Raw genomic sequence first — 14,661 nt, 5'->3', positions numbered from 1 at the left:
GGCTCCACATTCTCTTTGGAAAAAATAAATAAATAAATGAAAGCAGCGTGTACTGAAGCACATCACACCCTAGTGCCCCATGTGCTGTTTATAATGGATTTTCCCTGGAGCAAAATAACCCCGTGATTATCAGACACAAGCACAGCCCTGCGGATGAAGGTCAGAAACCTGGGAGACACAGGTCTTCACATCTAAGTACCTTGATGCACGTCATACATTCTTTCTTCCCACACAGGAACTTGGTGGGGGGGGGGGGCGCGTAACTACCTACAGACCTTCGGGGAAATGCCTTCCCTTAGAATAATGGTTTCAGCAGACTGAGCAAACATTTATTCAGCACCTACTGCACAGTGTGGCGCGTGCAGATAATGCCTTCTCTGCAATAGAAGCTCTGCAATAAAGCTCTCTTGCCTAGAAGCTTTAAAACCACTTCCTTAAGCCTGGCTAAGCATTCGAAGTACATACATAATACATGATGTCAGCAGAAAAATTAGGAAATACACATGAACAAAAGGGAAAGAAATCAATTAAAATGACTCCACATCCTCCGCCTAGGGATCATTACTATTAACCTTTTGGGGGTACAGCCTTCCATGCTTTTCCTCTCTTATTACTGTCCCTTGATCATCGGTGGTGGGGGGCCAGGGCAGTCGACCAACAAGACAGACAAGGTGCCTCGTTCTCAGGGTGAAAATCCGCAACTAACAAGTAAACAAGTGATTTCAAACAGTCCAGGGCGATGAAGAAGGTGAAACAGGATGAGGTGCCACTGGGGTGGAGACCTGCCTGAAGAAGATTAGCCTTGGGAAGCCGTAGGGGAAGACTTTCTAGGCAGATCAAGTAGCTGGAGCCACACAACGGAGTGAGCTTGCGTGTTGTAGGAACTGAATGGAAACCAGAGGTAAGAGTAGGGAAGGGCGGTAAGAGGAAAGGGGGGGGGACGAGTGGGCAAGAGCAGATCATACCCGATCCAAGACCGCAAGCTTCACTGGCATCTTTGGAAAATGGAAAGCTAACAAAGGGCTTTAGTCAGTGGAGGGGCACCGTCCGACCTGCCTCCTTCCGGGTGCTCGTTTGGGCTGCTATGTGATGAGTGGGGAATAGGGCAGCAAGAACGGGGCGGGGAGATCCCTGAGGGGCTACATCTCACTCAAATACAGACGCACAGGCCGTTTTCTCTTTTGTCCGTAACAAAAAATCAATCACACTGTACCTGACTCTTTTATAACAAATAGGAACTAATAAACTCATTAATGCTTGCTTCATCCTCCATTTTATGGATGAACCACATGGTTAGAGATTTAGTCCCTTAATCACTAATTACCGGAGGTCTCCTTTCAGTGAGGGACTGATTCCGGTTCTAGTTTAGTGTCAACTTTTCACTACCATTGACCACACTGGTGTGAATTCTGTTTGTGTACAAATCATACACTGTGGGTTTAATGATGAAGAAAAGCAGTCAGTTCAGGGTCAACATCACATGACATTGTATCTTAACTCACTCCTTTCAGAGAAGTCCCATGAGAGACTGTTTTGGGCCTTTAGTAGTGTCCAGGGATAAACAAGTAAAGGTAGGGATTTTGAAAAGGAAGGAAAAGAAACTCAAATTTTAATGCCTCTTAAATGTTTCGACTGCGATGTGTTCGAAGAGCCAGTACTGTCTCTAGTTTTGGAGAATGGAGATAAAATTTCTGAAAATGCTCACGTGTGTCCCTGTGCATGCAATTTCCAATTTCTGGGCAGGTCCAATTCACTCTAAAAATGCCTCCCTGAATCAAAGATTGTGGATCAGAAAGGGCCATTTTCTAAAAGTATGATTTCTTCACAATGAACACTGCTTTATGCAAATACCTTAAAAAAGGGAAAACAATGAAGTGGACCATGTTTGGAAGGAAAAATATATTTACAAGTTTAATTACCACTTATAGTATGCTGGGTCCTCACCATATACCTTATATTCTTACCTTTCTCCCTTTTTTCTTCCCTTCCATGCTGCACACTCCCCCTCCCCACCCCCATAACTAACATGCACCCTTTAAGGAAGTGACGATAGATTTTTTTTTTTTCATTGACCTGACTGGCTTAATAATGATTCAAATTAGGTAACTTCTGCTTCCCCTAATCTACTTTGCAACATATATTCTCCTGAAACATAGATTCCCCAGTTTAGGTACACCTCAGCTTTGGGGGGGGGGCGGGTCCTTAAATCAGTCAGTCTCTCTTTCTCTCAGATGCATGCGTGTGTGTGCATGTGTGTGTATGCACACACGCACACACACGCACACCACTAAGGTTTCAATCAAGTGATGGTTATCAATGAACAGTACATATGTATCTCTTTGGTTTGGGAAGCTTTTTTAAAAAAAGTTTATTTATTTTGAGAGAGACGGGGGCGGGGGAGAGAAAGAACAAGCAGGAGTGGGGCAGGGGCGGAGAGAAGGGAGAGAGAGAATCCCAAGCAGGCTCTGAGCCATCAGCTTGGAACCTGACACGAGGTTCGATCTCATGAACTGTGAGATCACGACCTGAGCCGAAATCAAGAGTTGAGTGTTTAACCAACTGAGCCACCCACGTGCCCCATGGTTTGGGGAGCTTTTAAAGCACCCATGCTGGATGAGCCCCACTCCTACTGATTCCAGCTGAACAGTTCCAGGGTGCGGCAAAGTCCTGTGTCATCTAGAAGAACCACCCCGCCCCATGGAGGCTGGTATGTAGTGCCCCCAGTTAAGAAGCACTGTGATACAGGGAAAATGGTTCCAGACCCTCCAGTGCTCTAAGAAAGCCACTGAAGAAATAAAATAATCTCAAACGGCATGTACCATACAAGGGACCATAAAAGTAAGCCTAGAATTTATAGGGTCCCAGATGGGCTAAAAAACTGTAGTTAAGAATTCAAGGATGTTAACATAATCCTCTCAAATACAGAAAAAATAAACTGTATTTCACATACTTAAATAAGAATCTGAAAGGTCTTCTGCTCCATTTCTGTTGGAACCTCAGTTCTCAGAAATAGGCTGGCATTTCTCGAAGGTGGAGTGGAGTGTTCTGCCATCCATACTGAGGAAGTGTTTTCTCAGATCACAGATTTCTCAAATTCAAGTTTCTCCTCCTAAAGCTACTCTTCAAACCACCTTTGTGGGCTGCCCTGCTTATCTGCCAGCAAATTAAATTGTCATTTTTCTCATGCAACTGAATTGGTCAATATTTACTTCTAAGTTCACGGATGTTCTGACGTCCTGATTCCAAGCATCTGCCGCTTGCACAAATCTGAAAACCACGGAGTCAGATGGCTCTCTAAAACTCATCGCAATGAAGAAATAGCAAGATAGAACTACATCAAGCATTCACTGAATGCTTCTAGAGGGGAGCAAGGAAGAGACATCCCAGCTGGCAGGAAGGCAGTTTTTCCTCAGGTCCAACTCAATGGGCCCATGGGCCAGAATGCAAACAGAAGGGGAGATGTGCGTTTGCTGGTCCCTGAGTGGGAAGCACTCCTTTTGTGCCACGTTCACCGAGAAAGTACTTCTCCACACTGCCTGACAGTCTACTGTTTGAACGTTTACATTTTTCATACAACACCTCTCCTAAATCCAAGCCCGGTATTTCTGGTGTTTGACCGAAGATGGCCAACCTATTAGATATACGTGCATCACATGGAAAGTTCTCAGTAGCAACATGCCAACACGCTTTCTTTATCACTCTCCATTCACTCATCCATTTTTAGAAAACAAACGTGGGCTCTAAAATTTTAAGATTTCTAGGAAAGCCTTGACAGGAAGTCAGGAGGGTAGTGGGTGATATCCTCTCTAGTAGCCGATCGAATCGATACGAATGCTGGCGAGCAGCTCCCTTGGCCTCAAGCCCAACCCATGATCTGTGTGGTCCGGGCCGGTCTGGCCTGAGGCCTTGTGGTAGGAAGGCACATGGATGGATCAGTCGAACTTGTAAGAAGCCCACGGACATGTTAAGTGCACAGTCATGAACATTTGGCCTTTGACTAAAATTTCTGAAAATAACCTCTCGTCCTTTTAGATAGGGGAGATACTTCGAAGAGAGAGGCTTTTTCAAAAACCAAGAATTCTGTGCTTGAAAAAGCACTGCGCGGGGTGCCTCGGTGGCTCAGTCGGTTGAGCGACCGACTTTGGCTCAGGTCACGATCTCATGGCTTGTGAGTTCGAGCCCCATGTCACCCCATGTCAGCTCTGTGCAGACAGCTTGGAGCCTACTTCTGATTCTGCGTCTCCCTCCCTCTCTCTCTGCCCTCCCCCACTCATGCTCTGTCTTTCTCTGTCTCAGAGACATTAAAAAAAAATTAAAAAAAAAATAAAAAAAGGAAAGGCACTGCGCATGTCACAGCGCATGATCTAGTTAGGAGGCAGTAAATATCGACCACGATCAGTAAGCCATCAATGTCAATTCTCTGAGCTCCCCGCTGCAGTGCGCACACACTTGCCAGCACATGGCAGGCTTAGTATTTTTTTTTTTAATTTTTTTTTCAACGTTTATTTATTTTTGGGACAGAGAGAGACAGAGCATGAACGGGGGAGGGGCAGAGAGAGAGGGAGACACAGAACCGGAAACAGGCTCCAAGCTCTGAGCCATCAGCCCAGAGCCCGACACGGGGCTCGAACTCACGGACCGCGAGATCGTGACCTGGCTGAAGTCGGACGCTTAACCGACTGCGCCACCCAGGCGCCCCAACAGGCCTAGTATTTAATTGGTTCTCCTGACTAATGAGAGAGACAGACAGACACACGCGCACACACATACCCGGATGTCAGCTGTGCTGACGGTACTGTGTCAGTATCAATAATCACTCAAGTTACAGAGACTTACTATTCAAATAAAATGCAGGAAACTAGGAAGATGAGGGAGAAATCTCTAGACTGGGCATTCTCCCACCCCGTGTCCTTCCAGGAATAAGGACACCCCCTTAACACGGAACACCCGTTAGGATCAGAGTTCTACAGAAAAGCCTTCCTCTCTGTTGCTCCCCGTTTTCCGGGTACTTGCAAAGGTAATCTTTGCTATCTGTGTTCTTACTTCCGTCTCTTCCTGCCCCTCTGACAAGGATCTGGGAAGAATTTAGGTGATGGATACCTTCCAGAAGCAAAGATGCTGACCTTGAGTCCAGAAAGCAGGAAGGTCTGGAACCCCACTCAGCACCACTGTATACCGAAAGGGGTCCTCCAAAGACACCATCTCCAGCCCTGCTTACAGAAGCAGAGGTTCCTGAGATGTACGGACATCTGGGTCAAAACGTACATCCCTTTTGACAAGCCTGAGAGGTCCCCTTGTTCTTATCCAGGGTCCCTGGCTTATTACAACAACACCGCCCTCCACATCACGACCGCTGGGGCCCACGCAAGGGCTGGATCACAACACCACCTCTGGAGTCCCACAGAAACCTCGGATGACCAAACAACCAAATGATGTGTGAGGATCAGAAACCCAGTCACTGTCTTTCAATTAAGCTCAATGGTTTTATAATCATATCAGGGTGACAAGGGGTTTGTCAGCAGCGTGCAGCTCAAAATGCTAATTGCAGGGAAGAATGGGCAGTTGGCTGAACTGCTGTTGAATATTCATTAAGCAATCTTAACTGATTTATATACTGCCCTCATTTAAATTTAGTGCCATGCCTGCTAATAATCCCATTTGTTTTCATGTCGTAGAGTACAGAAATCACATTAATATTTACTTTTGTGTATGGATCCGTCGTAGTAAACAATGTATGAATCAAGAGCCACTTATAAATAGAAAGTTGAAACCATTCATGTGCCTTCAAAGAAGATGATTGAGAGCTGTGTTAAAAAGATGTGGGTTGATTTATTAGGGCAAAATGTTTCTAGAAATTCAAGTGACAAAGACAACAATAGAAGGAAAAGGCTGTGGGTGTTGTCGGGCTTTTCCTCAAAGAGGAATGTCTGCTTGAAATAACTCAGGGGTCTCACTTGGAAAAGAGCCCGCTCTGAGTTGAGATTTCTCATAGGCAACCATTCACTTGCCGTTCGGTTTCCTCTACTGTATGTGAAATGATTGCTAGCTGAGTTTTATAGTCTCTACAGGAAGGAATCTTCTAGAAAGAAAAAGTCGGAAGAAGTCAAAATTGCACTTCTCATTTTCATATTCTCCAAACCGGGAAAGAAAAGCACATGTGTTCTGACAAATATCAAAGTCCTTTTGGGAATAATCAAACGACATATTTCACCTCAGGACAATTCTGCAAATCCTGGGACATATGGTTGTTATACTGTGGATAAGTTAGGGCCCGTCAGAGGCGAGGAGGAGATGAGGCGAAGACGGGGAGAGAAAAGCGAACCAAACCATGAAGACAGATGAGGCGTGAGAGAGGGTACACCAATCAACGAGGAGAAAATGTTTCTAAGTATCTTGGGTCTTCACATGGCTAGGAGAGATGGCCCATTCAACTCTTGTTAGAGCTAGATGTGACAAAAATCTGATTTTTGCAGTGAGAATTTCACTGGAGGATACAAACTGCCTGCCATTAGCATCCAAGGAATGTAGGTGACAAAAGTCACCTCCGAGCAATATACTTTCATGCTAAACATGAAGTTTGCCAAGCAATCCTTGGAGACTCTTAGGAATGACTGAAGTGTTGGTTAGTATCTTCCAGGGGATAAGACAGCAAGGGTCATTTTGTCAACCACATCTCAACAGACCAAGAACCTGAACTGGCAGTTTTTATGTTGTGGCTGCCTTTACGGATGTGAGCTCTAGACAGTACTCAGTCTTCCGAGCTATTACCCAGAAAAGAAGGCTTGAAGTCAGGGGCTTTTTAATTAGCTGTCCCACACTGAGTTAGGACCCTGGCCTGGAATGTTCTGAATTTCTGGCCTAAGGCTTAAGGGACTCTCTGCCTCCGCTTGCCACTATTTTAAGGCACCAACAGAATCCCCCACTGATGGAGGTGGTTAATGGGGACATGACGGCCCAACCCATTTTGGACAGGAGGTAGGAAATGAAAACTCACATTTAATTCACTGCACATATGATCCAACATCTGTAACATAAAATATTCTGGTAAAAATTTTCTGGCAACTATCTGTGTCATCAACATGCCGACTGAACTAATAAGTCGGTCAGACTCTAGCTGGAAGTGTGCTATTTTAAGGATCTAGCGAGGTATTACATGCCTCTTCACTAACCAGCCCCGTGATAGTCCTTTTAAAATACATCTGGGAAAGAGAAAAGTTGATTTAGACATCCCACCATCAACCACGTTCAATTCCAAATGATTTAAGAATTTAACATGAAAATTTGAAACCATAAAAGTACCAAAATAGATCATTTTGGAATGGAGAAAGACTTTCTAATGATGACTCAAACTCCAGAAGCCAAAAAAAAAAAAGAGAAGTTTACGGATAAATTTGATTATAAGAAGTCCAAGAAGCAACATGAACATAGTTAACAAACCACAGATTATGGAAAAAAAGTATTTGCCACACTTACTGCTGACAATAATGTCTCTCTTGATTAGATAGAGACCAACAATGCAAAGGAAAAAGGAGCAAAAGACCAAGAGTTTAGAGCTTAACAAATGCAAATGGCACAAACATGAAAGATGCGGGGGCATCAGTCCATGGAGCAGAGCCTCTGACTTCGGCTCAGGTCATGATCTCACGGTTTGTGGAGGTTTGTGGATTCGAGCCCCGCATCAGGCTCTGTGCTGACAGCTCAGAGTTTGGAGCTTGCTTCCGATTCTGTGTCTCCCTCTCCCTCTGCTCCTTCCCCACTCATGCCCTTTCTCGCTGTCAAAAAATAAAACATTAAAAACCAAAAAGGAGACGAAGAAAGATGCCCCACCTCACTCAGGATTAGAGAAAACACACTCCAGCTACATGAAGACACCGTTTTCCCCTGGGTGGTTGGAATAATCGCTCCCATTTGCCAACACTCTCTCCTGGGGAAGACGGAGAGAAACAGGTGCTCACGGTGTCGCTGATAGAAACTGCCCTGGGTATGGCACCGGGGAGGGCAATTTGGCGCCATCCGTCAAAATTACAAATGCATGTAGCTCCTGGCACAGCCCATTTCCGAACCTTATCCTCAGACAGACTTGTCCACTTGCAGAATGACATAAAGTTATTCACCCTAGTATTGATTGTAATAACAAGAGACTAGGAACAGCCCAAAATGACAGCCATATAGAGGACTGGTTAAATAAATCATGACAACTATACAAAGGAATACTGTGCTTCTGTAAAAGAAAAAAAAAAAGGAGGAGGAAACCATATGCGCAAAAAAAAAATCATGTTAAGTGAAAAAAGCAAGGTGTAGGATAGTGTATGTGGTGTTCTACTGTATAAAAGGAGATCTGGTGATATAGATTCATATTTGCTTACACACACACACACACACACACACACCCCACCTCCAAGGTCTGGAAGAAGAGACAACAAACCAGCAATCATGCTTACTTACCTACCTATAACGAGGTAGGCAGCCCGGTGGGTAGGTGACGGAATGGAGATGTAATGGTATATATAATATTAACCTTTTTGATTTTGAACCGTGTTAAGTATTACCTAATTCAAAATTTAAATCAACTACTTTTTTTTGAAAAACTAAATACTTGGATCTGATTTTTATTATTATTAATTTTTTTTCTCCTACGTTCTGGGGAACTAATCAGTGGTCACTTCTTGCAGCCACTGTCCTTTTATGGGTTCTGTCCACCTTGAGACTACACAGGCCTTTTCCTCCCACTGGGGCGGAGACTGTTTAAGGCAAATGAGGTCAGACCAAATGGGGAAATGGAAATTACCTTTAGGTTTCTGTGCAGAGACTTTGCAACAGCTATTTTTAACCATTTGAAGGCTCGCTATTCAGGCAGCTTTTTGGGCTCTTTTCCCAATCCCTGCCACATTTTGGACGGGATGCGGACCAGAATGGGAAACGGGAGTGGATAAAAAGAGGCCAACGCAGGAGATGGCTGTCTGGCCTGGCTTCCCTGTTGCATCCGCAGCCTGGTAGAGGAGGGCAGGGCCCCTGTCCTCTGCAGGGCTTTTTATAGAGCAGCAAGAGGACAGAACTGGGTCAGGAGGCTGCTGCCAATGCTCCTGGGATAAAGAAGGAGGGAGGAGAGGGGAGAGTGGGGCTGGTGGTCTTCAAGCCCTGTCAACAGAGTACGGCAGGGCGGCCCACATAAGGAACAGGAGAGATTTGAGGACAGGATGTCTATCCGGCCCACTCCCCATCATGGATTGATGAGCGCAGCACAGTGTGAAGGGGCCACGCTCCGGACTCGGACTGCCATGTGGCTGTCCCCGCTCAGCCATCCCCACGGAGTAGACCAGACAAGCAAACTTCCCAGAGCCTCTCTCTCCTCATCCTCTTGATGGGGTGATATATCACGTCCACTAAACATTTCACAAATGCTACCTCATTACCTCTTCAGGACAACCCCATGAAAAGGAACCATCACTGGACCCACTCTTTGAGGAGGACATCCAGGCTCAGAGGGCTTTGTTAAGTTGCTCAAGGTCACACAACCAGGAACAGGCCAAGCTCCAGCAGAACCTGTCTCTCTCTGAGCCAAGGTCTGTCTTTCTCTTGCTACTACACTGTCAAAAAAGGCAAGTAAAAGATGCACTTCATAATCAGGCGGATTCTGTTAATACTTACAGCTTCCCAAGATTGTTCTCACTTGTAGATCTAAATGAAAGTCACTGTGCTCCCCCACCCCGCCCCCCCTCCCCGCCACCGAGCTTCGGGCACTTAGAAGCACAGAAGAAACGAGAGATCCTGAGCACCTTGTGACAAAGTACATCCTCCCAGGAACTAAAACACATCTCTCATAAGCCCACGCCCACATCTAGGGCCAGGAGCATAAATTAGAATAGATCACGGGCCACCCAGCGATGGCATCACTTCTGGGGAGAACACAGAATGGAGATGTGCATTATCTCTGTGGTGTCCATGAGATGCTGACAAGTTTCAATGTGTTACAGTCAAAACCACATTGTATTTATAACAGACTGGGCATGAATATGAGGCGTTTATGTGACATCCAATGTCCTCTCCAAGATTAGATCTTTGAATTTGAAGCTATACAGAGGGGTTTCTCGTTCAGTTTTAACTTTGGCATGTTGAAAACGGATTAAAAATTGAGGACCTGAGTACATAAAAAGAGATCTTAGGAAGAAATTACATTTCCGGTGTCAGCAGTGACCACTTTTCCCTACAAGGCAAAATTACATCATAGAGCTTAAAAAAGATAGATCACAGAGTTTCTCATTCATCTTCCTCAATTCCCTTGTAACGTACCTTCTCAGATCTCATAAGTGTACTTGATTAGAGTGGATGGGCATCTAACATTTCATCTCAATACTTAGCCTCAACCATGGGAGAGAAATCATTCCATGTAAAAATTCTTACTGTAAATTCTATAAATTGCTTCATTGAAAGTAATAAGGGACTACTCCCCACAGGATACTGATTACTGAATTATCTTAATTGGCAATATTAAAATATTACCATATTAAGTGGAGTTTACCTTCTATAAGCCACACAGAAATATTACAATAGGTGGTAATGCGGGGTGATTAAGATCGCGTGATCAGGACTTCTCAAGATTTATTACAGATCATTACAGAACAATAATTCTTCCCAGCATTCAAGCTACCTAGAACTCATGTGCTTTCGTCTTTGAAAAATTTCACTCTTAGGGAAAAACACATGCTGTATCCCCATTTGCTCATTTCTCTCTCCCCTTCCTACTCTTCTTCCTTATTTATACATTTAGGTTTCTAAAAGCTATCTTTCACTTGTAAAGCTAAGTGCATGCATTTTTTTTTTTAAAGCTCTAAAACATGCAAGCATCTGAAATTCGGGAAAGATAATGGATGCAACTGACATACAGACAAACCGACATAGAAAATTCCCAGTATGTCCCGTTCCAGAAATAAAACCGCCCCCCCCACCCCAAATCACCAAATAAAGCAAAGCAGGCACACACAGGTCATACTTTCATTGCTACCAGCTACCCCACACTCTGTGTTGGTATTTACAATCCTTCCTTTTGGGAGCTGGGGTAGGACAGGTAAGTTGCAGCATTGTGGGGTCTGGAGGACTTTAATCCCCAGGGCAACAAACAAAACTCTGGCAAGCCAGTCCCGGCCAAAGAGGCACCCCCACCCCCCTAAGCTTGACCGCCCCTCACCTGCTCCCCTTCTCTCCTCTCTCCCCAGAAGAAGGCACTTCACGGAAACGTCTGGGAAAGCCCTTGGACTTTATTTTGTTACACCCTCTAAATAGACAAAAAACAAAAGAGAACAGGTGTAGAAGACAGTACTTTCAATCGCTACCAAGAGTTCCACACCCATGTCCTCCCTCCCACTTAACACACACACACACCCATTATGGGGCCCCAGTTGGGACATTTTCAAAAGAGAAAGCTTACACACAAAGGTGACTGGTTTATCAAGGTTTGTTTGTGCTTCTAGTTAATTAATATGAAATGGGAACTTTGCTCTTAAAAGCGGTCTTCACTTGTTAGAAACCTTTATCACTCCTGGTGTTAATGGTAGAAGATATCCCAAGTCCAATCACTACTGGATTTTCCCATTCACGTATCTAACCTTCCACCTTGACACGAAGCTTTGGCCAAGAGGATCGTTTGAAAGACCTCTGACATAAACAGAACTCAGCCGGAACGTACTGGGGGGTTATGTGAACCTGCCATCCGCCACCCACGTATGTGAATGTGGTGTTAGATCAATCTGGGTTTTTGTCCTTTCTTCATTCATTCCTCTCATCTCAGGACAGTTTCCTGACTCACAACCCAGATGGGAGAACATGTGGGAGAGGCAACTCAGAGCAGGTGGGGCAGTCATCAAGTTACTACCACATACGATGTCCCGTATTTAGTTTCCCATTAGAACTTAAATATTTGCAGCATCTGAGTCTTGCTTCTGGCATTTGAAAAATACACTTTTGCCACACAAGAAGGTGTTGACTTGATTACATTTAATCCCCTAACTACCTGGGCTGCAGGATTTCACAACAGAATGACACCTATTCTTTCCAAACTCTTGATAGAAGAGCAAAGACAAACTTGCTTAATAGTGAGGTTCTCTTTCTTTGGAAGTTCTGCTGAATCCCACGTGGAACTCTAAATTCAGGTATGTAATTCCAAAGAACATTTGAGGGCTTCTGATTTACTTGGTAGTTTTTATTTCCAGACATGAACATCCTTGAATACGTGTTAGGTTTCTCTTCTCCTTTGTTTTTTTTTAATGTTTATTTATTTTTTTATTTTGAGAGAGAGAGAGCACGAGAGCGAGCAGGAGCGGGGGGGGGGGTAAGGAGCGGGGGGGGGGGGTAAGAAGCAGGGGGCGGGGTGAGGGAAGGGAGAGGGGGAGGGAGGGGGGAGGGAGAGAGAGAGAGAGAGAGAGAGAGAGTGAGAGAGATAGAGAGAGAGAGAATCCCAAGCATGCTCAGCCCTAATCAGATGTGGGGCTTGATCCCACAGACCACACGAGATCACGACCTGAGCTGAAACCAGGGGTCGGACGCTCAACCGACTGAGCCACTCAGGCACCCCTCTCTTCTCCTTTAATACAAACTTTTATTTATTTTGATAATTATTGGCTTCTATATTGGATACAAGGGCTTGCCACAGGAACCAAAATTTGGAGAAGTCCCAAGTTGGGAACAGGACTAAAAAGTGGGGGTGGGGGGGGAGCAGTGTGCTGTAATTCAGAACTTATCTCCCTCTATTGAGAACATTCTGGAACTGCAGCTGTCCGCAAAACATCACGAACATACTCAGCGCAGCGATGAACATTAACTGAGGAAATCACGAGCGTGTTGGAGTGTTTTTGCAAATCTTCATAGAAACTTGAAATTTGCAGCTTTCTAAAATATTTAGACTTCTTCTCAACCCTTAGCCCTACTCTGAATTCTGCCAGATTCACTCTTTCGGGAATTTTGGAGCAGAGCCGGCGATCTCCGCAGCTTTTCCTCACACACAATCACAGGCGCTTCTAACCACCACCCGTAAACTGACAACACTTCACGGAGAAGCAAATGCCATAAAACCAATAACTAATACCTCGAATAACCGAGGGGGCCACCTGAGCAAACCCAAAGAACAGGCACAGTCAACCCTGGGAGAGAGGACACTTAATTCTGAGAAACCCAAAGACAGGCGTTGGTTACGTAGGAGAGACTCAACACAGGAATCTCCCTTTCCTGGAAAGTCCATTTGCTTTAAAAATGGATGCATCCACTTCCTCCTTCACAGAACCAATCCCTTCTTTGAAGGATCATGGAGTACGTTTAAATGGCAACCTTCAGCAGTGAATTCCCTCCCTGCTTTTGTCTAATGACTAAGTGTTAGCCTGTTCCAAGAGCTTCGACTGGCATCTCAGGGCCAAACTCGACAGCAGGGGGCCGGTTACTATAACAACTGACAGTTCTTGTAAATTCTGAAAAGGCCCCGAGTAGCCATTTGGGAAACAGTTATTGAGCAAAAAGTTGCCTGGGATCGGCAGCATTAGCTGGCACGTGACCCAGATCTCCTGGCACACAGCTGCAGGGAGAAAGAAAAAAACAGTGCCCACCTCAAGGAACAGCTGGGGACCTCAGAAGGCTCCCCACCCCCATGCCTTTTAGCATCTCAGAGCAAGACAGTTTAGCGCCACCGCATCTTAAACTCAAGCCCTCCGAGGCGAGCCGTATTCTGGCATCATGCAACGCGCGTTAGCTCTCCCCACTGGCTTGACACATCGTCAGGATCTGAAGGGTTGAACTGTAAAAATTATTCCTGAGGATTAAAAAAAAATAGTCTTGAAATATGGCCACAGACGCAGGTCCCAGGAAGGGATGAGTGGCAGGGGCAATCGACAGTTTCAAAAGCAAAAGGGATGCCTGGAATACCAGCGGTCCCGTGAGCAGCCTGTTTGCAGAAAAGACCAAGGTGATCCCACAAAGCCGCCATAAAACCTGAGTTGCAAACCTGGATTTTTCTAGACTGGAGAAAAGAATATAAACCTGCTTTTCATTCCTATTCCCTTCCGCACACAAGCCACGTAAGAGCATCTTGGACTGACCCAGTGCCATTGTACATGCCAAATCCCCTGGAAAAGAATCTGATTCCACCCACAAAAGTAGACTTTATTTTGCAGGGATGAAGGGCAATTTGACAGCATTTTCCCTCTGGCAGTACTGATCATGGCATGACTGAGTGCCTCTATGTCCGCTAGGACACAGAGCCCTGCCCCAAGCATTTGTGGCTTTTCTCTGTTCTGTGAAAATCACAGCTCAACATCCTTCCTCCAAGGAGCCTTTCCTGGCTCTGTCTCCTTCCTACCCCACCCTGGCAGTGGTCAGAGCCCGTTCCAGAGCACATACCCTAAGTCACTACTGCAACGTGGGGGAGCCCAAATGCAGGGGGCCCAGGCAGGAGGCTGCAGGGAGGGCAGAGACAGACAGACTGGAGAGCTGGTGGCCCTCTCCCCCCAAAGATTCCCCACTCTTAGCTCTATCCAGCCCAATAATGCCACAAAAGAACATGACAACAATGTTACCACATTTAACATGAGAACCCAGATAGCTGGAGTTTTAAGAAATATCTTCCCATTTTCAAAACAATCCAGATTAAAAAAAAATTAATGTTTATTTATTTTTGAGAGA

The 14,661-nt window shown here is 45.2% G+C and overlaps 1 protein-coding gene across 5 annotated transcripts in view; it reads right to left on the bottom strand.

Moving 5' to 3' along the window:
• PTPRG (protein tyrosine phosphatase receptor type G) overlaps window positions 1-14,661 on the bottom strand; it is a 718,204-nt gene that overhangs the window by 60,702 nt on the left and 642,841 nt on the right. For 4 of the 5 annotated variants that reach the window (XM_011280147.3, XM_045051777.1, XM_045051779.1 and 1 more), the window contains one exon: window positions 11,186-11,272. The exons of the other annotated variant lie outside the window; for it this stretch is intronic. In XM_011280147.3, the coding sequence (XP_011278449.3) occupies window positions 11,186-11,272 (87 nt within the window). The remainder of the gene's footprint in view (window positions 1-11,185; window positions 11,273-14,661) is intronic. 5 annotated transcript variants of the gene reach the window in all.

Source organism: Felis catus, chromosome A2 (genome assembly GCF_018350175.1).
Source record: "Felis catus isolate Fca126 chromosome A2, F.catus_Fca126_mat1.0, whole genome shotgun sequence".
Lineage (NCBI taxonomy): Eukaryota > Metazoa > Chordata > Mammalia > Carnivora > Felidae > Felis > Felis catus.
The sequence above is the reverse complement of the archived record's forward strand: the minus strand, read 5'-3'. Positions and strand labels throughout refer to the sequence as shown.